This window comes from Sceloporus undulatus, chromosome 2 (assembly GCF_019175285.1).
Source record: "Sceloporus undulatus isolate JIND9_A2432 ecotype Alabama chromosome 2, SceUnd_v1.1, whole genome shotgun sequence".
Lineage (NCBI taxonomy): Eukaryota > Metazoa > Chordata > Lepidosauria > Squamata > Phrynosomatidae > Sceloporus > Sceloporus undulatus.
In genome coordinates, this window is record NC_056523.1 from 28,530,424 (window position 1) to 28,554,099 (window position 23,676).

Genomic DNA, 23,676 nt, shown 5'->3' on the forward strand with positions numbered 1-23,676 from the left:
TGTTCATCCACAAACGTGCTATGTAAATTTGATCAAGAAGAGTTTATCCTAGTATGAGTTGCCAATGTAAAACAGTTATGCCTGCCTACATGTTGCAATAATTATGCTCACCCTCTTAAAAGAAGTAGATTAAAAAATATATGAAAGCACTCCACAAATGTGCTATCCAAATGCTTGATAATGATATGTGTTTACCAGCACCATTGACCAATTTGAAGTCCTAATTATAATAAACCTGTGGAATCAATTGTAAGTTAACACTTACATCAATGTCATTGGTTAAATACATAGGTCTGTGCTCATTAGGAGAGGCAGTTGGATTTAGGACATTCTCTATTTTGATTGTGTATGAGAACTGCTCTTTTTAATGTATAGTGATCTCAACATGTAAATCATAAATTAACATACTCTGTATTTAAACTGCATTCTCTTTGGCCAGGACACCAAATAATTAAGCTCTGCTATGCACATTATAGTGATAGCTTTTGAGTTCATTTGCTTTCACAGAGCCTAATGTCTGAGAAATAGGATTAAGATTAAATTGCTGTTGGGTTACAATGTTATTTTTCCTTTTTGAAAATTTCATTTCACAAATCTATTTTACCATGGCCCTTTTAGTACTTTTGCTTACTCTGATCACATTAACTGAATAAACTTTGGTTGGCATTCTGTGTATGGCATAGTATTTAATTTGGTTTCCTGAACCACATTTTGATTTTCTGCAATACAGGGATGTCATGCCTTGTGACTTAATTTCACTCTCCTTGCTACATAGTTTCTGGCTTTATGGGTCTTTGTTGCACTGCCAAAAATGGAGGCGGCAGCAGCTTTGGCTACTCTGCTTCTGGTGCCAGCACACATCTCCTTCCTTGTACATAGCTTGAGGACTGATATATAGTACCCACAGCCTTTCAGATGGCAAATGCAAAAAGTTACTGAACAATTCCAAGACAGTCTTTCCCAAATAGTTGATTCATTTAACTGAGGGGGGAAAAAACAGTTCCTTTGAAAATTAAATAGTACTGAAAAGTGTTACTGTAGAAAACAAAGGCTTTTCTTCATGAAAATCCCACCTAACTAATCCAGTTTCTACAACAATCTAAGAGATATTAACTCTGTGATCTTTGCTCCTTGTGAATTGCTTGGATATTGTCACTAATGAGAGTAGCCCAATAATAGATGAGAATTGCAGTGTTGGCCCTGTCAATAGACTCATTTTTTCCAAAGGGCCAGGAATCTTCAACCCGTTGGCAGAACCAGCACAAATGCATGTAAATGCCTAGGGCATCACAGCTGCATGTATCACATTAAAAACAAACTTGGCAGGCAAACATAGAGAAGCAAGTTTTTCTTTCTGTTTCTGCATGATGTCTAAGCTCTTTCGTTCTCTTCCGGTTGTAAAAGCTTGGTCATAACTGATTTGTTAAATCTGTGAAAGTTTAAAACTGCTTTAAACTTGTGGTATCCATCGGTGTATCCCTGCCCACTCTACTCTGTTTTGTTTTTGTTTTAAAGGACAATATGAGCATCCCTTGGGTTAGGAGGTGTGAGCTCATGTTTCTCTCTTTCCAACACCAGATTTTAGTGTCCATCAGCTATCAACTTCTGCAAAGGCCATGAGCAAGAAGAAGATCGTACATTGAAGGGTGGTTTATGCAGTACAATGTTAATGTTAATGCAGGAGAAGGGGGGGGCAAATTGAAAATAGTCCTTAATAGAGTTTGAAAAGTTACTTTTAAGAATGAGTCCCAGTGTATCATCCTGCCAGAATGTGGATATCTTCAGCATAACATATTACTTTTTCTTAAAAGTTTCTTTCCAAGCTCTGGTCCATGACAAGAACCATGAGATTAATGTTAATGAATATTGTTCCTGTGTCTATTTGAAGCTACACTAAAAAATGTCTGAAGTAATACAGTGCACCCTTGTTATACACTGGGGTTTGGTTACAAGATCCCCCGTGGATAACAAAATCCATGGATGCTCAAGTCCCATTAAATATAATAGCATAGTAAAATGGTGTTCCTTGTATAAAATGGAAAATCAAGGCTTGGTATTTGGAATTTATAGTTTTTGTGAACATTTTCAAACCATGGATGCTTGATTTGTTTTTGTTTTTAACCCTCATCTTTAAAAATATTTTAAAAACTCATTCATTTTTTTAAAAAACTGGCACATAAGAAATTTTATTTGTATCTGTGAAAATGTAACTTTTGCATTTTACCTATGTAAAAGTGACAAAGATGTGTTTGCAATTCCATGTTGTCAAGGAGGCATGGCTGACTGCAACTCTTTCTTGAGTGTACAATGAGTGAGGAACTCATGATTATCTCTTTGTGAAGTGTAAAATGCCGAGTTTGGAAACGTTTTCTGGACTACAGCTCCCAGAATCAGAGAGTTGTAGTCCTCTCCAAAAGTAATGTTTCCAAGATCAATAAAATGATTCTCCATTAAATTTCTTCCTAGTTGTTCAGTACTCTTTTATACGTTCTGATTGTTGTTATTTCCTTAATATGCAGCAGACAAGAATATTTCCAGTATGGCAACCAGACCAGCTCCTGGAAAAATGGAATGGATCATTCCCCTCATCGTAGTCTCAGCCTTGACATTTGTGTGCCTCATACTTCTTATTGCTGTGCTAGTCTATTGGAGGTGAGTAAAAGAAGTGATTGTAAATGCTTTATGACTTGTGTTTGATTTTTCTGGTTTGATTTTTGCCTTTAACAATAGTTCTCTGTTTTCATTTTGTGAGTTTTGTGTCATGAAAAGGAGCAATGGGATGGGTATATGCTTTGTAGTAGAAAGTCCCAAGGTCATTCTCCTTTTAAGGAATCTCAGGCAAATTAAGGAAGATCTCTGCCTGTCAATTTAATGCAGTGATTCGCAACCTTGGGTCTTCAGATGTTATACAGCTTCCAAAATAGCCAGATGATACAGTCCTATAGATTCTGAACTAAAGACTGAAGACCTATAGAAAGTTGTTCCCAGTCCAGGTAGATAAGTCTAGATTAATGCCTTACGTTGTATAAGACTGGAGTTTTTTCTGTGAACTGTAAGCAGATATCACCTGCAGCTGTCTAATAAAACATTAAAATATGTGCACAACCTATGCATGTTTATTCAAATGTAAATCACACACAAGATGGCTTTCTGGTGTGTGTTATCATAGTCCACCAATACATATTATTAAAAGAAAAGAAAACCACCATGCAGAGTACCCTTCAAGCAGATTAGTATTGTTGGGATTGGCTAGTTATTAAAAGGAAGAAATATAATGGTGGTAAGTGTGTTACACAAACAGTACATCAAATGAAGTAAAATATAGGCAACTGGAAATATAAAATAATAAAAGATACTCAAGTACATCTGCAGAACAGTGAAAAGGAGGACTGGGAATGTTTGAGCTGCTATAAATAAATAATAATAAATAAATGATTATTGTGAAGAATTGATAACTAATAGTTGAATTGTTCAGCTTCTTTTAATTTCATTGCTCATGGATTCTAATCACTTTGGGACATGTGTAAACCTTGTGACACATTGTGTCTTAGCCTTGCACATTTGCCTTCTCCTTCAATGTGGCCTGAGGAGGAGTTTGGGGGCTTTTGCTTCCATCTCATTAACCTCCATGTGCCATGACATCCAAACATGGACAAACTGTAGTCAGTCTTGACTGAGCATATATAGTTTAGGAAGTGAACTAACCATATTCTAGATTAACCATCATGTAGAGCTAGCATGGCACACAAAATTGTAATCATGGTACCTGGAAAAGAGGTAAGGCTCAACCCCCAATCCCGACTAGGCTTGGATTGCTGAATCTCCACATCAGAATTATCTGGCTGTAGTTAATTTAAAATGAAATCAGAAGTTTCTAATCCTGCAGCCACCCCAAAAAGAAGAGGAAAGGTATACACATGAGCCCAAGACTTGCTGCAGCTCATTGTTGTACTACTAAGCTGTGGTTTGGAGGTGATCAAAACACCAAGGCTAAGATGCTGATGTATGCATTAGTGCAGAGGATGAAAGGGAATCATTTCAGGATAAACAGAGCAGAAAAATATTACACCAAATGAAAGAATCCATCTTTGCAAAGATTCTAATATAAATAAACATTATTTCTGATTGCATCAGTTGTGCTTTATATAATGCACCATATCTTGCCTTCAGATTACTCTTTGTCCTTAGGAAAAATTAATCGTCTGTCACACTGTTTTTGTTTTATTTTCAGGCACAAATCTAATTTAAAAGTTAGGAAATTGATATTGAACCAGAACAGAAGGGGGGGGATGTAACTGGCAGTATAATAGGCAACATATGGAATCATTTTGTAAATGAAGCAATCAAGCGAATAACATGAAAATGAGTTTGGGATGAGTTTGTTCCCTCTTGAGAATGGAAATATGGTAACACAATGAATAGCACCAATATAATATTTCTTTTTTTAAAAAATGTTTTTTTTCTTTTTTCACTGGTTAAGAAAATATATCCCTTTATGGGACAGGCCTTTTAGGCCAAGTGGCCTTTATTGACCAGTCCCCTCAACTCACTTTTTGTTTCTCACTGTAAGAAAGACAGTAGGGGGATCAAAACGAAAATCAGAAAATAGATTTCCTTTTGGCAAGGTATTGTGAAAGAAAAATACTCTAACATTATGTTTTGAGCACATGAGAAAGAGGACGGTTTGCAAAAAGGAGTGACATAAAAATATTGAAGAACAGAAAAGCCTGTACTAGCAACCTAAAGTTCTAAAAATTTTAGATATAGTATTTGTGTTTGAGAGGCTGAAACACTAGCACAGTTGTGTCTGGTTCCAAAAGTTGTGGTTTTGTTTTGTTTTGTTTTGTTTGGGGAGGGGGGGGGGGCTTCAGCTTCCTTGACCAGCATGGCCAGGCCAAAAAAAGTAACTTGCCCAAGCTCTAGAAATGGGTAGGACATGTGGGAACAATGGCTGCTGCCACATGCAGAAATAAAGTAGTTTGACATCACTTTAATTTCCATGGCTCCCAATCCTGGGATTTGCAGTTTGTTGTGGCACCAGAGCTGTCTGGCAGGGAAGGCTAAATATCCCACAAAATCCTGGAAATCCATAGCACTGAGTCATGGTAATTAAGGTGGTGTCAAACTGCTTTATTTCTGCAGTGTGGCAGCAACAAATGCCTTATTACCAATAACAGTCAGCAACATTCCACTCCATGATAGTTTTAATTTTGAACACTGCAATCATTTCAGTGAACTGCATTTCCTGTGATGCCTGCAAGGATGGTGGAGGAAGATGGGACACATGCACATATATACATTCAGGGAATGTGTGAGAGGTCATGGGGACACATGGGCTAACCCTGTCCTTCGCTGACTACACTCCCTGCCATGCATTCATTTGGCACACCTACGAAGGAGCACAGCACTTGTACAGAAGAACCTTTCATAGAGGCTGCACATGTAAATAGTAGAGACATGTCTTATTTATCAATCTTATGGGCCCCGCTCAGTCTTTGCCTAAATAGGGAGGGCCATTTCAATCCTTCCTTCATTATTCTGTTGGGCTAGTGACTCATGTTTTCCACTGTTTTCCTGATGGGTAGGCAAGGCAGGGCCCAGGTAATGCATCCATCTTTCCAAGATGCCAGATATTTTGTCCCTGGAAGAGCCATCTCACAAGTTCTAAGGAGCAGGTGGCAGGAGCAAGACTCAAAGTGAGCAAGTGGAATTTACAGGTAGAGAACAGGGCTTGGAAAGTTGACTTTCTAAACTACAGTTCCCAGAATACCCTAGGGCTAGGCAGCCTGATACTGGCTATGCTATCTGGGTTTGTTTTTGGGATCTTTTGGAAACATAATCTTTCCAGATCCTGTCAGAGGGTTACCTCCCACTTCATAAAAGCTGAGTGGTGTGCAAAAATGAGTATTTGCTTTGTTGTGTTTATCACTGTGACCACTCAAATAATGGAAGCCATTAACTTGTGATGTAATGTAGAATTGAAATTGTTTAGGTGCCTTAATTGATTGTATGACCATAATGCAGCTTGGCTTCTGAATTATCCTTTGTTGGTAATGTAGCTGAGGTGGAGATGTTGCCACAAATCTTGGCCTTTTTCCAACATATCCCAAGCATGCTTTGTTGCAAAGGATGCCTTCTGTTTGGAAAAAACATCAGTTGGAAAAGTGGGCATTTACTCAATTTAAATGCAGCAGCATTTCCTTATTATAGAACTTAGGCATTGCTGTCTCCATTTTCAAAACTAAATTAAATAGCCATGATTCCAGAGAACATTATTCCAGACACCATTTATTGTGTGTGGGGAACTGTCCTAATATGAGAGGAGGTGATAGAAATTGTATCATATATTAAATGAGATGTGTTGGGTCTCATGGAGAAAGACCTCTTGTGGTAGGCTCACCGGTGACCCTAGTTCTTATAGTAAAAAGCAAATGAAGAGCTTTCATGTGGATCAAATGAATGATGGATCAAAAAGATTAGTAACAGTTATACCAAGGATATTAGTAATATACAAGAAAACACTACTCTGGCACAGAACACAGAAAAATGGAGAACATAGTACAGGCTGTGTTTCCCTTATCCAAAAGGACCAGAAGTGTTTTGGATTGGCGAGGTTGGGATATTTTCATATACATAATGAGATATCTTGGAGATGGGACTCAAGCCTAAACTTGAAATTCATTTATATCTTGTCTACAGATTATACACAGAGCCTGGAGATAATTTTATACACAATCGGGTTTTTTTAAAGATTTTGTGCATGAACCATAGTTTGTGCACATTGAAGCATCAGAAGGCAAAGGTGTCACTATCTTATCAACCCATGTGGACAATTTTGGAATATTTCAGGTTTTGGAATTCTGGATAAGGGAGACTCAAACTGTATCTTAAAAATGATGCTTGTTAAAATATTGAAGACATCATAGTTATTAGGAGAGAAAAGGTTAAAAACATTCCGTAACAATGAATAACCAATTACAACTGCAAGTGTAGAACAACCAGTTACAAAAACCTTCCTCAGTCTTGGGCCCTGTCAAACCAGCTAACATGAGCAATTCTGAAAGATCATGGTGCAGAAGGCCAAAACATTTGGAACACATCAAGTTAGGTGAACAGTAGTGATTAATACCAAGTTTATACTTAATCGTCACAATATTTATTAGAGAAAACCAAATAATCTGGAAGTTTTCTCTGTGTTTCCCCCCTTCCCCCAGCTAGGTATATTCTGACATTGTTGATATCTGCACAATTTTATTTTGGCTAACTAGTGTTTAGAAAAGGAGGTGCATTATACTTTCATCAGTTATAGCCAACAGGAAATTTCTGCCCTATTCAGAAATTTCTAAACAAACTGGTTATGCTCAGCAAAAAGTGATGATTTTCCCAGATAGCTGAGCAATACAAATAAAATGCTTAAGGCAATTTAATGAAATCAGAGTGCATTCTCTCCATCTGTCCTAATTTGGTAGATATAGTCCTGATTAATCCTCTTTTATCCTACTTTTTAGCTGTTTTTAAAATGTTCCCGTTTCTTTTTGCTCCCCCTCTGTACTCAGCTTATTTCGGTTGCTGCAAACGGAAATTGAAACACTAAACTCTTTTGCACTCAGTTTACTCAGCAGGAGGGAGAGGGGAACAAAAGGTCTTGTCCTTCTTAGTAGAGCTGGGTAACAGCAAACTGCTGCAGCATCTCCTGGCTTATATGTTCTTCCTGATTAAAACCTTTGCCTTCTTGAACACACTCTGATTTTGCTTGTCACAGGTGTCCCAGTTTTCAATTTGGGTATGGGGTTGGTGAACCTGTGACATTCCAGATGATGTTGATTTATAATTCCCATATCCTTTGCTATTATTATTGATGCTGATTGATCCTGATGAGAACTGAAATCCCACTAAAATTGGAAAGTAACAAGCTCCCCACCCATGCTTTACTCCAAAACAAGACCACCATTTTATAAGACCAGCAAATGTGTCAAAAATGAGCCCTGCCCCCAAAACTTTATTAAACGCTTAGTGAATTCTTGAAGCTTTCGAGCCCTTTGTTTGTAAGAAATATAAAGGAAAACTATCTTTACTCTCATTGTTGTACAAATCTTGTGAAGTTCTCTGCACAAAGCAGTGCTTGTCATGGCAGTAGAATGAAGCAGCAGTATACGAGTATTCAAGATCAGTGTTTTGCTCAGGAAGCCTAGAAAAGAAGCTAAAAATTGCTTTCTGTTTTCATTTGCTGCCTGAGTCATTGCTGCCTCTGGCTGTTTCTAGGGTGATGTCAACCTGGCCTTCTCACACCTGTTTGAGCTGCACAGTGGGTCAACCTGACATGTGTCTTAGAAGCTGAAATATCTGGCAGGGAGCCTTTGTATTCCAAGCGCTATGCTTCTGATTTCTAAGAAATGGCTGCATGGATGATCCTATGCTGCCTTACATCACCTTGTACTGCTACTCATTCCTTTGTCACCCACAAAAAACACAGATATTTCTAGCTGCAAATTCATATATATGTTCCACTATTAGTGGTAAACAAATTTCCTTTACATTTTGGCTAATCTAGCCTGCCAGTCTGTGCAAATTTACCAGGCAGACAGTTACATTTGAACTCAGTGAACCTTAATTTCAAAGCTTGGAAAAATTCTGTTTTTGGACTATAGCTCCCATGGTCACAAACCCAGCAAGGCAACTAACTAGGCTGTTTGGGGGGGTTGTGAAAGTTGTAATAAAAAACAGTCACTTTTTGAGGTTCTGCTTCGTTCCATGTAAACCATGGCTAGGGTTGCAAAGGGATCTTGTAGCACATTTGAACTTACTGAAAGAAAGAATTTTGTAGGATGAGCTTTCATAGACTTGAGTCTACTTCCTACAAGTCTATGAAAACTCATGCTACCAACTTCTTTCTTTCAGTAACCGTTTCATGGGTGTCATAAGATCCCCTTGCATACTGATTTTCCAGACTCACACGGCTATGTCTTTGGATTCTACCATGATGTCTTAAGACTGTCTGTCCTGCCTGCCTCCCTTTTTTGTTTCTAAAGCTTTACTCAGGCCTATTTCACATCACTAGAGATTATCACACTGTAAAAGGGATATTTTTGTCCCGTCCGTTTCTCATCCTTATCGTGCGATCGCAAAAAGATTTTCAGATGATGTAGCTCTTGTCCAGTCATTGTCCTGTCATTGAACTGCAAATGACCGCTGTTGCGCAGAAGACTTTCACATGATGTCAGGCTTATCCTGTCACTGTCCCGTCATTGAAGTAGAATTGACCTGTCCTTTTTTATTAATGGGAGTTCGCATTTATACAATTCCACTTGGGACAAAGTGCGGCATCTCTGAAACATTTTTGTGCGATCGCGATAAGAATGGGATAAGGACGGGAGAGCAATTTGCTTCTCTCTCAACCCCGTCCCCATGTGATAATCCCCACTGTTTCTTTTCTCCTTGCATTAAGCTGTGCTCATGAGCATGTTAGATCTGAAGCATTTACCATAAGCTCAGAGTCATGCTGCCACACAAGCTGACTCTCAAGTAGTTTCTGCACTGGTGTCTCCCTAATCCACTATTTGATTATAAAGGCAGTTCTTGGATCAGCATGCTAATGTGTTAATTCTTTAAAAAAATATTTTTAAAAATAATACATTCATGGAGGTTTTTCACTCAAATTATTTTGTTTAGGTAACTGTTCAGTGTGAATATGTTGCCTTCCATATATATTAGAAAAACTTCCTGACAGTAAGGGCTGTTTGACAGTGGAACACACTCCTTCCTCAGAGTGTAGTGGATTCTCCTTCCCTGGAGGTCTTCAAACAGAGGCTACATGGCCATCTGTTGGGGATGCTTTGATTTGGATTTCCTGCATGGCAGGGGGTTGGACTGGATGGCCCTTGCGGTCTCTTCCAACTCTACGATTATATATATATATATATATATATATATATATATATATATATATAAAATGTTTGTAAACAGAACAAAAGCTCAGCAGGATGAAATAAGCAGAGAACTTGAAGAAGCAATAGACATGCCAGACAACAGCAACTTTTAAATAGGGTCCAAATTATAGAAGGTTCTGACTTTCAGCTAGGAGAAGGAAATTAATTCACAAGTACAGCTTCTATGATTTGTAGTTGTCTGCTCTTATTGGTCACTGCAAATCACCTCTGAGTTGCTCCAGTGGTCTAACCCTGAGATCTAAAGAAGCCCTATTTCATTACATCATTTGTGCAAATGAACTGCCTATGCAGAGCTACTATGTTTTCATTTTTTTAAAAAATTGAATAGTACAGCTGCTGTCTCAAACAGAACAAAGTGAGCTAGTAGCATTCATTTAAATGTTATAAGATTTTTGAGAAACATTAAGTATTCTTCCTCCCAAATGTTTTGTTGCTCTAGCCACCATTCTTGAAGCATAAGGCAGGCTCCTAAGGAGGCTCAGTGTATCCTTGCATTACACTGCATTATACCGGCATTATTACAACTAGTGTAAAGAATGCACTCTTGTTGCTCAACAATACACAAAATGCTGATTCTTGTGTTGGTGTTGGTCAACTAGCCATTGGCTACTGCTCTGTGGCAGGTTTCCAGGAAAATGTGCAAATATGATAACAGTATGGCATAAATAGGATACTGGTCCCTGGAACACTTTTCACACTACACAAATATAGTCCTATGATCCCAGTAACTGCCATGGCTAAATTCTATGGAATCCTTGGATTTGCAGTCTGAGGAGGCACTAGAGCTCTCTAGGAAGAAAATTCTAAATGCTACTCTCCAATCTATAAACCCCAAATTTCCATAGGTTGTGGACATGTTCATTAAAGTGATATATTCATGTAGCGTGATAGATTGTAGCCTGTTTATTTGCAATCTCCCATCTGCCTCGCCTGGCTGAATGCTATTCAGAAAACCTTAGATTTTTCACAAGTAGCCTACTTCATGGGATTGTTCTCAGACCAAAAGAAACATTCTCTTTTGAAAGCCTTTTAGACAGTATCCATGTCTTAGTAATCAGGATAGTAAATGTTGGTGAGTGGATGCCAAAGGAGGAGTGATGCTTAATACCTTTGATAATTTGGTCCTGAAGTGATTAAAGTCTATTGTAAATGGTTTTGTACTATGGACAGCAGCAAAGTCAGCTCCTTTTCTTTTCTTTTTCTGGTGAAGGTCTATATTTCAGAGAAAGGAACTGGCAAAGTCATCTCTGAGCATTTCCTTGCCTAAAGGTGCATCTGCACTCCTTAAAGAATGCCGTATGACACCACTTTAACTGTCATGGCTCCATCCTACAGAATCCTGTGATTTGTAAGCTAAAGACCTTGTAAAACTAAAAACCCCATAGGGTGAAGCTATAGCACTTAAAGTGCTCAAACTGGATTATTTCTACAGTGTAGATGCATCCTAAGAAAATCCTATGAATTTCATGGGGTCACCATAAATCAAATGAATTGCAGGCACAGAGTTGTTGTTGTGTGCCTTCAAATCATTACTGATGTAAGGCAACCTTAAAGATGTTATCACATGGAGGCACTTAACATGGGTAAAATATTTGCAAAATGTTCCTGAACTGTTTCAGAAGTGCAAAGGTGTGATCGTCCATTGCGCTTCTCAAACGTCATTGAGGCATCCCACTTCTCTTCCATCGACGAAGCATTCACAGAGAAGCCATTTTTTGAATAATGGGATCTTCCGTTATTCAAAAAGTGGCCTCTCCGTGAACGCTTTGACAATGGAAGAAAAGTGGGATGCCTCAGTGACGTTTGAGAAGCGTGGCAGACAATCACACCTTTGCGCTTCTGAAACAGTTCAGGAATGTTTTACCCACGGTAAGGCTCTGTGTGATAAGGTCCTAAGACAGTGATGGTGAATCTTTTAGATACCGAGTGCCCAAACTGCAACCCAAAACCCACTTATTTATTGCAAAGTGCCATATCCCTCTGGCTTTCTAGTAACAAGCTCTGGCAAACTCTGTGCTGGGGTGATGGCACACACGTGCCATAGGTTCACCATCACTGTCCTAAGACAACCCTGTCATGTGTTTTTCTGGGGCTGTGAGTGTGACTCACCCATTGTGACCCTATGGGTTTCCATGGCTGAGTGTGGAATTGAACCCTCATCTCCAGAGTCATAGTCCAACACACAAATCACTGGCTTTCTGAAGGCAATACACACACATTTTAATGTAGGTCTGCTGTTGTTTTCATAGCTTAAAAGCTTAGTCTTTCACAAAGAGACACCTATTTTCCTATTTTGTATCCCACTGACTTGAGAACATTCACAAATATGCACACAGTAGTCCCCAGTTTACTAAAGATGGTGAGAAAGTTATCCCTGTAGAGATCTGTTGTTTTCTCATTCTAGAACTGTGGCAACTATCCCTTGACATTTTCATGCTCTAGAAGAGACTAGATTGGCAACCATTTGGTTTCTCTATAAGGTGGACTAACTATTTTACCATAAAGAGGGAATAAGCATTTTTTTTCTTTATCCACCTTTCTCAGAAAGACTCTTGTGATCTGAAAAGTGAAGTGCCACAGTCCTTTTGACTGCTACTCTTCCCTGATTTTTATATGCTCCCTTTTAGCAATCAACTCAAAGAGTGTCCTTTTCTGGTTTCACAGATGTTCTGAGAGGTTCATAACATGCTTTCTCCCTTCTTTCTGTACTTTAATGGCCTGCCTAGCAAAATACAGCTGTCTGCAGTGGTTGCCTCATCACATGTAACCTAATGCTAGAAGCTCCTCATAACCTTTTACTGAATAGTGGTCTGCTCTTTTTTCCAGAAATCACAAGTGCTTTCAGTTATAGTAACAAGTCCCCTGCTGCTGAATTGACTTTGAGATATCTATTCAGGCTTTTGAGCAGAGCAACTCATCCTCACTTAAATTCCCTCCCCCTCCCCAAAAAAAGAAATCACTAAGTAAAGATTGCTTTAAAATATATTTAATAATAAACCACATGTGGTGCCAAAACACTCATAGTCATCTTCTTATTGTTTCTGCTAATATTAGCTTTGCTTTAAAATATTTTCTACATTATTCTTTTCTGTTGTTTCTTTTTTGCTGTATATGTTTGAACAATAATGTAGGTAATTTTCATGCCATACAGACAAAAGCAGACACATAATCAAATGGAAATACAATAACAGAGTATAAAGCAGTTAATTTAAAATGTACTAAACCATCTCAATAAAGTCAACTAATGTTAACTAATTTTGTAAAGAATTTTGGAAAACAACTATAGAAAGTGGCTTTGTTTTGCTTTCCTTTGCTTTGTAAGAATAGGTCTTAACCTATGCTTCCTAGGTGATCTTCAGTGTCCATTGAGTAGAGAGAATCTTCTCATTGATTATTCTGTATGACTGATGAAATACTGGACAGAGCATAACTTTTCCTGCTATTGTCCCACCTCTGTGGAATATCATGCTCTGCAGAACAATATAGTCAAAGTTTAGCAGCTAAAGAACATAGGCCTCCATTCCTACTGGAATGTATACATTTTTTAAAAAAAAAATCATTGGCTTGAATATATCATAGTCCAAAAAGCTTTCAGACTACATTCAGAAGTTTTTGGTTTTTTTTGTATTTTTGGAACATATGTTACAGTAACCTATTATCTGGACTGCTAGAATTTGGTTGACAGTTGCTGGACCCATGTGCTCTAAGGAAGGCAATGTGAAAATAAGATGAAGCTGTTTTTTTAAAAGAAAAAAGAACTAAACATTCCAACCATTATGTTGAGATACTAAAAATGCTACTACAGTTGCCCCTCCATTTTTGCAGACTTTGCCCCATTGGCTAAGATGGAGCGCGCACAGGGCCGCATGTGGCGGTGCGCAGCCATCCAAGCCAATGGGGGTAGAATGTATGTGAGTTTCCATTTTTGCAGTGGGATCTGGAACAGGTTCCATAGCATTGAGCTATGGCAGTTAAAGTGGTGTCAAGCTAGATTATTTCTGCAGTGCAGATGCAGCATAAGTATACTTAGTATACTTAACTAAATCACTGATACAGAATACTGGACATTATAGTTGAAATCAGTACACATTTAGCAATCTGTCTTTTTCTTTCAACGCCATTATTAAATGGCCCTCTAGCTTAATTTGAAGAAAGGTTTCCTATGTTAATGTGAATTTGATTCTTCTAGATCCAATATGTGCATTCAAATATCTGCTCAGTGACACACATGTTAGTTTCTTTGCATGACACACTGTGAGATCAAGAGCATTCCTGCCTTCATCATTCTGTCTTCTGAGGAACAGGAGAGCTCATGTTGTGATCTCACTAGATCTCCCCAGTGTGTTTATTTAGTAAAGGAACATGCCACCTGTTTCTGATCTGAGAAGACCACAAGGAGACAGCCTTGTAGTACATAGAAATGTATGTCTTGTTTTACTTTCGTTGCCAAGTATGAGTGGCTATAAATGAAAATTATTACTGGAAAAGAGTTGGGGAAGATTAGGACATCTATACAAGTAAACTCACATGGATAGAAATTTTGCCATTACTTATACTCGACTATAATTCGACCTCACGTATAAGTCAAGGGCAGGTTTTAGGGCCAAAATTATGGATTTTGATCTGACTTATGGATAAGTCGGTAAAATGTAGTGGTGTGTGACAAAGCATCTAAAGAGTGAAGCAAACGAAAACAGTGCCAAAGAACTTAGAAAATTCCAGCAAGCATCACTGTTTGTGATCACACTAAAGGCTGAATGGATGAGAGAACAGAAGGGGGCCAGTGCTTCCAGGACAGATTATGCTCTTGCCTTTCATCTGGGGATGGTTCCCTTTTTTATAGGTGTTAAAGTACAGGACTTACATTGACCCGTGGATAAGTCGAGCCAGGTTCTTGAAGTCAATTTTTGGACTAAAGTTTCTAGACTTATACATGAGTATATACAGTAATTTAGGATATGCCAAAGAAAGTCTGTTTATAAGTTTTATATACTTTTTGTCTCTCTTTGTTTAGAGTGAGTAACAAAATAAAGTCCAAGGGCTTACCCCGCCTTTTCCATGAAGTCTCTTCTTCTCAGGACAGAGGAAAGAAGGGGAACAGGTGAGGGGTGTTCAGATCAAATGGGTGGATGTTTTACTAACTTTTGCTTTGTTTATATCTATGAAATAGACATATAGACATTTATAGAATAGACATTTATAGAAAATGCTTTGGTCTACAATGCTGGTTAAAGGATGTGGGTTTGAAATAGAAAACTAGTTTAGCCTATCTAGTAGGCATACTGTATTTAGATGTAGAAGTATGAAGCTAACAAAAAGTTACTCCAACTCTGTACTTTTAACCTAACTACATTGCTTCAAACGTGGCATTACATTTCATAAGATAGAAAAGGGTTAACAAGATAATTTTGTTAAATGATTGTTGCAACTATAAAAGAACATTTCACTGACAATATTTATATATTAAGAAGGACAGCTACTAAACAACATTCTCCACCCAGTTACTTAAGATGTGTTTATCTAGTCTTGTAAATACACTCTATCTATCTATCTATCTATCTATCTATCTATCTATCTATCTACTGTATATACTTGACTATAAGCCAACATCATGTATAAGTCAAGGGCAGGTTTAGGGGACATGATATGACCCATGGATAAGCTGAGGGTAAAACTTAGGGGCATGTAACAGAGGATGTAAAGGGTGAAGCAAAGAAAAATGATGCCAAAGAACTTAGCAAATCCCAGCAGGCATCACTGTTTGTGCTCATGCTCAATGGATAAGAAGGGAACTGTGTTAATAGTGGCTGTGTCATGCGTGGGCAAGGTGACCAGGTACAGGTAGGGCTAAGAGAATGCACACATGTCAAAAAGGATGAAAAGAAACAGCAAAGAAAATTGTGACCACACTACCAGTGATTATAACCTTTAACTTTAATGTGATAAGGTAAAGGTAGTCGCTTGATATGAATGTCTAGTTGTAACCAACTGTGGGGGGTGGTGCTCATATCCATTACTAAGCTGAAGAGCCAGCATTGTCTGAAGACTACTCTGGTGGTCATGTGGCCAGCATGACTGCACTGAATGCTGTTACCTTCCTACCAAAGAGGTACCTATTTATCTACTTGCATTTGCATGCTTTCGAACTACTAGGTTGGCAGAACCTGGGACTAGTGACAGGAGCTCACTCCGTCATGTGGCACTTGGGCCTCGAACTGCAGATCTTCCAGTCTTCAGAATTGTCATCTTAACCACGTTGCACATATTTTGCCTATTTTTAACCCAGGAAAGCTGACAAATATACACAAATGTCTTAATTACAGCCTTAGAAGCCTGATTCTTCTTGGTGCTCCTTTGATGGGAAGCACCAAAGGGCTACCACTGCCAGCATTTTCCCACCAGGAAATTCAAAAAGTCAGAAGTGGTAGCATGGTGGAGAGTAGACATGGCTGGTGCTTCTTTTAGGTTGTCCCAGATGGACTAAGCTCTCACCTTTTACCACTGTCTACATTTGCAGGTTTGACAGTCGCGGTTTTGGTTATTTGTGAATGTAAACTCGGTTCCCTCCAACCCTGGAAAGGCTTGGGAGAACTGTCTCCAAAGTCTTTCCAGGGTGGGAGGGGCCAGAGGAAAGGAGCACTCCCTTCCTCTGAGTCCCTGCCACCCTAGAAAGGCTTGAGGGATGCTTTCCAGGATAGGAGGGATGGAGGAAAGGAGCACTTCATTCCCCCACCGCTCCGCTCCCACCCTGGAAATGGCTGCCATGGGGGGCAAGGGTTTTCCACATTCATGGTGTTCTTGATACCTTAACCCCAGCAAATGTGAAGGGATGACTGTCATTCCTTTTTTGATAAGAATTAAAATACAATACAGTGGGCCCTTCCCTTACACGAGGGATCCATTATGGATCCCCCCACATAAGGGAAATAGTGTGTATGGTGGAGCCTCGTTAAAAACAATGGGGCTCATGCCTGCGCATTGCAAGGGCACCACGGGCACACACGCCTTTGCTTCTTTCGACACGCGCCATTGCTTCTTCCAGCGCAGCCGTGTATGGTGCGCCCACGTAGGATGCGGGCACACTGTACTTACATTAACGCGCGGATAATTTGGTCCAAGTTTTTTGGTTCAATTTTTGACTAAAATTTCTAGACTTATACATGAGTATATATAGTATCCATCTATCTATCTATCTATCTATCTATCTATCTATCTATCTATCTATCTAATGCCCCCAAGGAAACCTCAGATTCTATTTATTCTCATAAATCAGTATTTATTTATTTATTTATTAATGCATGCATGCATGCACTTTAAGACTCCCCAATAATGAAATCTTTGGACAGTAAGTATATAATACATGAAAAATATGATATTGACCAATTATATAATGCATAATGAAAAAAACACTGTATAAAAATCACTGAATCATATTGGTGAATAGCTATGGATGCATCAAACTTTTTTTGGTCTGTGAGACTGTCACATTTATAAGAATATTCATTCATAAATCTGTTCTACCTCATTTCTGCATTAATCTGTATGTGGTTTTGATCTGCTGAAAAATTGTATCTATTTCATCGTATAGTGTGGGTTTTTATGCACAATCATTTGGTGCATTTTAAAGTCAAATGTTGCACTGCAAGATTAGGAAACTAAAGACTTGGAAGGATGGTTTTGTTTGAAGTCACTTTTTAGTTTGGGACATACAAATCTGATTGGTTCTTTACGAAATGTGAGACAAATAAAACCCTAGAACATCTCTAGCAAATTTCAGAAAAGTAGGGGCCTGAAAATATTAATTTTAAAAAACAATCTGTTAAAAAGATGCAGTTATTCAATGCTTTGGAATGAGACAGTTGGTATATAAATGCTTTCAGCTGTAATATATACAGCAGAATATTCAGCTTCATATATGCAGCAAAATAAACTGACACCATACAACTCAGATTGTAGACAGAAAAAATTGATCACTTTTATACACAGAGACATTTTAATGCATAGCATTCTATGAAATCCTATTTACATTGAAACTAATATATCTCAGGAAGGTGTTCTAGCTCAGTGCTCTTTTAGTGTGCTAGTTTTCTTCTTTCATGGTATGTTTTATGTAGGGAGGCACTCATAAAGAATTGCATGGAGTTGACCATTCAGTTGGGCTTGTGAAAGAGCAATATTTGAGAAATTAAGTATACATTGTGCCAGCTTGGCCTTATGCCCAAAATAAGTTAAGGACAGATGAGAATTAAAAATAAAAGGTGACAGAAATTTGCTCAGATCTCTGAATGCAAATGTTCAGCAACCTGTGCGCAGGGACAAAGAGAGCTGTAACAGTCAGTGCAAAGAAATAAAACATGACAACAAAAAAGGAAGAATAAGAAACTTTTCCCATAAGATCTGAGAAATCAAAGAGAAATTTAAATCAAGACTGGGGATGCAATACAATGGGACTTTCCCTTATGCAGGGGATCTGATTCAGACACCCACCCCCCATGTAAGAGAAATACTGCAAATGTGCGCACCACATGCATGCGCCATTGCCACTACCGGCATGTGGTATGCTATACTACCAAGTGGAAAACACGTTTCATAACCAAGTAGAAATAAAAAGCCAATGGGAAGAATATACTGAAGAACTATATAAAAGAGATGAAAGGGTGACAGATTCATTCAAGGAAGAACCATTTGAAGATGTACCTCCAATTTCAGAAAGTGAAGTGGAAACTGCAGTCAGAGCACTTGGGAGTAATAAATCACCAGAAAGAGAAGACATACCAATAGAGCTGCTTCAAACTACAGAGACAGAACTAGTTCTAACTAAAATTTGTCAACAAATACGGAAAACAAAAGAATGTCCTACAGATTGGAAAAACTCAATATACATTCTAATTCCAAAGAAAGGGGATACCAAGGACTGTAGTAACCACAGGACCATTGCATTAATCTTCTGTGCAAGCAAAATGATGCTCAAAAGCAAAGACTATTACCATGGATGGAGCCACAAATGCCAGATGTCCAAGCTGGTTTCAGGAAAGAAAGAGGTACTAGGGATTGCATATTGCAAACCTATGTTGGATAATGGAGTGCACCAAAGAATTTCAGATAAAAATCACTCTGTGCTTTATAGATGATAGCAAAGCCTTTGATTGTGTAGACCATGAAAAACTATGGGTCACTCTTTTAAAAATGGGTGTGCCACAAATTTTGATTGCCCTGATGCATAATCTGTACTCAGGAGAAGAGGGTACCATAAGGGTAGACTGTGAGGTAATGGATGCTTTAAAAATCTGTTGACATTTCTTTATAAAACAAAAAAGCAGCATGCTCCCAGTCCCTTCCTTGCAGCTGTACTGAAGAAAGAGGAGAACATAAGCTTATTCACAATAGCATTGAGCTATTGGTTTAGTAATAAATTCAAGCAGAAATCAGAGAAACCTATTTGCTCCTAAATGTTCTTGAATTACAACTTAATTATATCTTTTACCCCAAGGAGCATATTTTGATAGTATTTTGTAATTTAAAAATTGGGCATACCCACCTAAGGAGAAATAAATGCTTCAGTTTTCTGTAATAGATGACTCATCTGAATCTAAATATATGAAATATATAACTTGTAGTCATAGGTTTTTAAATAAATAAATAAATAAATAAATAGGATTTTTGAATAAACTAATTTCATTATTATTATTATTTTCTTTATTGTAATATGCATCTGCAGATCAGATCAAATTTAACTGTGGTGATATTTAAATGAATATTAAAAATCTTTTTGTCAAGAAAACCAATTATATCCCCATTAAAATCAGTCCCTATTCAAAAGAGAATTAAAATGTTTTTAAAAGTGAATGAATAGTGATTAAATAATTCATTTTCATAAAAGGTGTGGAATACAATTTCTACTTTCCAAAGGAAAACATTATAATTGGAGGAATTTGCAAATTGAAATTAGCCTAGCTCTTCATTTTTATCATTAAACAGAGTATTAAATTAGCATTTATAATATTCAGGTTCTGAATTTAAATATAAAGTAGAAGATGGCTTGATTCACATCATTGTTTACATGGAAAATACCTAAATTAAATATGCTGACGGTAGGAATTAATTTTTTTTCCTTGAAGGACACAAGCGTATTTTCTAAACGAATAAGTGAACATCTTTTTTGGAAAAAGAAATCTTTTTTTCCTCATTTGCATACATATTAGTGCTTGTTTAAAGATATATTAATTCTCTTCATTAGAATCTTGTAAATGTCATTTGAACATCTGATCATCAACTTTGGAAATTATGAAACTATTTTAAATGTGACATTTAGTGTCACTGAACTATCTCTTACGTAAAGCTAGTCTATACTATGTGTCTGGAGGATAAATCCCATCTGCCTTTGCTGAAATTATAATAATTGTGAGCTCTTGTGAATAAGGAGCTGGCACTGGTTCCCCTAGAGTCTCCTCAGAAACAATTGGGTACTTCAGAGACCACTTAATCCAGTGTGTTATAAATAGCAATTTCGGTCTAATGGAAACAGGGAACTAGATCAAACCTTAATGCAAAAGATAGATTTTTAAAATTTATTTGGGTAAGTAGTGTTGATTACAATTTCTCAGGTATAACCAGACCAATAAATAGATAAGCTTGTTGGAAAGCAAACTTAGGTGGTTTACAGACCACCTTTTTGGAGCGGCCTGTACCCGCCCCTTTCCCCGCTGGATTGGGGCCTCAGCTGCCACAGCTGCAGCCTCTGAGGCCCTGATCCACTGCTTTCCAGGCTGCGGGAAAGCAGCAAAAGGCTGCTTTCCCACAGCCTGGAAAGGGGTGTCCTTGGGACAGCGGCAGGGAAAAGAGAAAAGGGCCACTCAGCCCCTTTCTCTTTTGTGTTGCTAGCGCAGCCATCTAAAGGCTGTGCTAGCGATGCAAATTAAGGAAGGAGCTCCATTTTGAAGCTCCTTCCAGCGTCGCGGAAAGGGCACCCCAGGCGCTGTCACGCAGCGCCAGGATGTCACTTCCGTGCCGCTTCATTTGGGAGCGGCGCGGTTGTGACGTCCCAGTGGCGGTGCCCATGTAGAATGGGTGCTGCCATTTTGTACGTACTAGATACGTACTAGGGTTAGGGCGCCCAGGAGGGACACCCTTTCCTAACCCTAGTACGTACCTAGTATGTACTTTTTGTGTTGCTGGAACACGCCCATGTATCTTTGATATATGGGCAATAGAGAAATCAAATAGACAACGTATTAGAAGTATTTTTCTACAGTGGGCCCTTCCCATCTGCAAATAGAGAAAAACGGGTGGTTGCTCCCCATATTATTCATTGGGTGTGTGACAGCATGTCCACATGCATGTGCCACCATTGAATAACATGGGGCACGGTGAGCCATGGATGTACCAATCCAAGTACTGTATTGCTAGCCTGTCAATGCAGCGGGCCCACTGTATATGCAAAAAGCATGCGAGGAGTAGATTATGGCAAAGACAAAACCGGTAACATCAAAAATTAGAGAATACTTATAGAAGCATAGAAGCATACACCAGAGTGCCAAAATACATCCCTGTAGAGTTTAAAAAACAAGTTTTGAGCAGATTTGCATTATTATGGGAAATTAAGTGGAAATCAGAAGAACTCTAGACCAAAACCAGGAACATTATCAGGGAAGAAACGCATAAAGACACTATATGAAGTCTAAAAGAAAGAAATGCTTCATTGAATGACTTGTGGCACACTTCAAATGGCTAAGGACAGGTAAAAAGCAAAAGTAAAAAGTGACAGCAGTAGAGTCAGAAGTCTGGACTCAACTTTTCAGCACCTTCTGTGTAAGAACAAAATGAACCATTATAATAATCAGTGTCAAGAAACAGAAGGCAACAACAAAAAAGGAGAATGGAAGACCTTTTCCATGCGATTTGAGAAATCAAAGTGAATTCTAAATAAAGAGAAGGGATGCTGTATGACCAAAAGGGAAATACATTGCTTGATCAGGACAAAATATACAGAAGATGGAAGGAGTACATAAAAAAACTGTGTAGAAGATATAAAAGATGATGGATTCAAGAAAGTATCTTGATGATGAACACAGAATTCTAGAGAGTGAAATGGAGGCTGCTTTCAAAGCATTTGGAAGACATAAATCACCAGGAACAGATGGCATACAGCTCCAAGCTTTGTTGTTGTGTACCTTTAAAGTGGTTTCCAAGTTTTTGTTGTTAACTGCCCTCAGGTTGATCTGAATTCATGGTGACCCTATGGATGAGACATCTCCAAGACCCTCTGTCCTCCACTATTCTACTTAATTCCTGCAATCCCATATCCATGACCTCCTTAATAGAGGGAGCAAATTAGCTTACTATTGTAAACTGCTTAGACACTGCTTAGGCGGTATGAAGCGGTATATAAATGAAGCTTGTTTGTTTTTTGTTTTTTGTTTTAATCTTCGCTTAATTTCCTTACTGCAGTCCCATTTCTATAAATGTTTGATCCCAGGTGTGGGAATTCTTTTACTATTTCTATTTCTTTATTGTCTAGGCTGAACTTGTGAAGGTCTTCTTTATGTTCAACATTAAGCCAGCCTTTGCACTTTCTTCTTTAAACTTCTGTATTAGGTGTTCCAGGTCTGTGAGGTTTTCTGCTAGTACTATGGTATCATCTGCATAGATTAGATCGTTGCTATTCCTTCCTCCTATTTTCACTTTTCCCTCTTCTGTGTCCAAGCCTGACTTTCTTATAATATGTTCTGTATACAAGTTGAACAGATAGGGTGAAAAGATACAGCCTTGTCTGACCGTTGCCTTCCTCTGGGGCTGAGAGAATGGCCTGTTACAGACTGCCAAAATAAAGCTGCTTCGGGTCTCTTTGGAGGTATGCTGTTTAAATGATGCATGCCCCCTAAGAATCCGGAAGCTGCACCAAAGCTGCACTCCAGTGCTTAGGAATGGAGTGTGGCTTTGGCATGACCTCTGGACTCTTAGGACCCATGCATCATTTAAATAGCATACCTCCAAAGAGACCCGTAGCAGCTTTATTTTGGCAGTCTGTAACAGGCCAATATGACTTGCTCAAATTTACACAATGAATTTCCATGGCCAAACAGGGATTTGAACCCTGGTCTTCAGAGTCACAGTCTAATGCTCAAATCACTACACCACACCGACTTACTTGTTTTGAGCTACATGAACAGAATCCATCCATATTCTAAGAAAAATCTGCCAACAAATATGGAAAACAAAATAATAATTTGAAATGCTCAATATATATTCCAATCCCTGAGAAAGGGGACACAGGAGATTGTAATAAGCATTGAAACACTGCATTAGTTTTTCTTCATAAATGGAGTAAGAAATGCCAGGTGACTAAGCTGGATTCAGAAAAAGTAGAGACAGTGATTATCATACTGTGAACAGACATTGGATAATGGAATGCACCAGGGAATTTCAGAAGAAAACCAACCTGTGCTTTATAGGTTATTCATTATAGCATAGCCTTTGACTGTGTTTATAAATTTTTATAATCATGTCTAGTGCGGAAAATATCATATAGAAAGCACGAATGGTCTAAGAAGAAGAAGGTGTGAAAATTAGGTGTAGAAACATCAGCCTTTTAAAATATTACCAGAAAATAGCAAAAGCATGAAACAGAAATAAAAAGTAAAATATTGGAGGATAATATAAAGCTGGCTGTGTCAAAGATTGTAGCCAAAATTTGATCATCTCTAGACCCAGGACTTTTAAGATGTTCACG

The 23,676-nt window shown here is 38.3% G+C and overlaps 1 protein-coding gene across 8 annotated transcripts in view; it reads left to right on the forward strand.

Moving 5' to 3' along the window:
• Positions 1–23,676, forward strand: part of PTPRG (protein tyrosine phosphatase receptor type G) — a 745,385-nt gene that overhangs the window by 635,101 nt on the left and 86,608 nt on the right. For 4 of the 8 annotated variants that reach the window (XM_042447272.1, XM_042447274.1, XM_042447270.1 and 1 more), the window contains exons 13-14: positions 2,520–2,652; positions 14,962–15,048. In XM_042447272.1, the coding sequence (XP_042303206.1) occupies positions 2,520–2,652; positions 14,962–15,048 (220 nt within the window). The remainder of the gene's footprint in view (positions 1–2,519; positions 2,653–14,961; positions 15,049–23,676) is intronic. The other 4 variants (XM_042447268.1, XM_042447271.1, XM_042447273.1 and 1 more) reach the window with 2 other exon arrangements.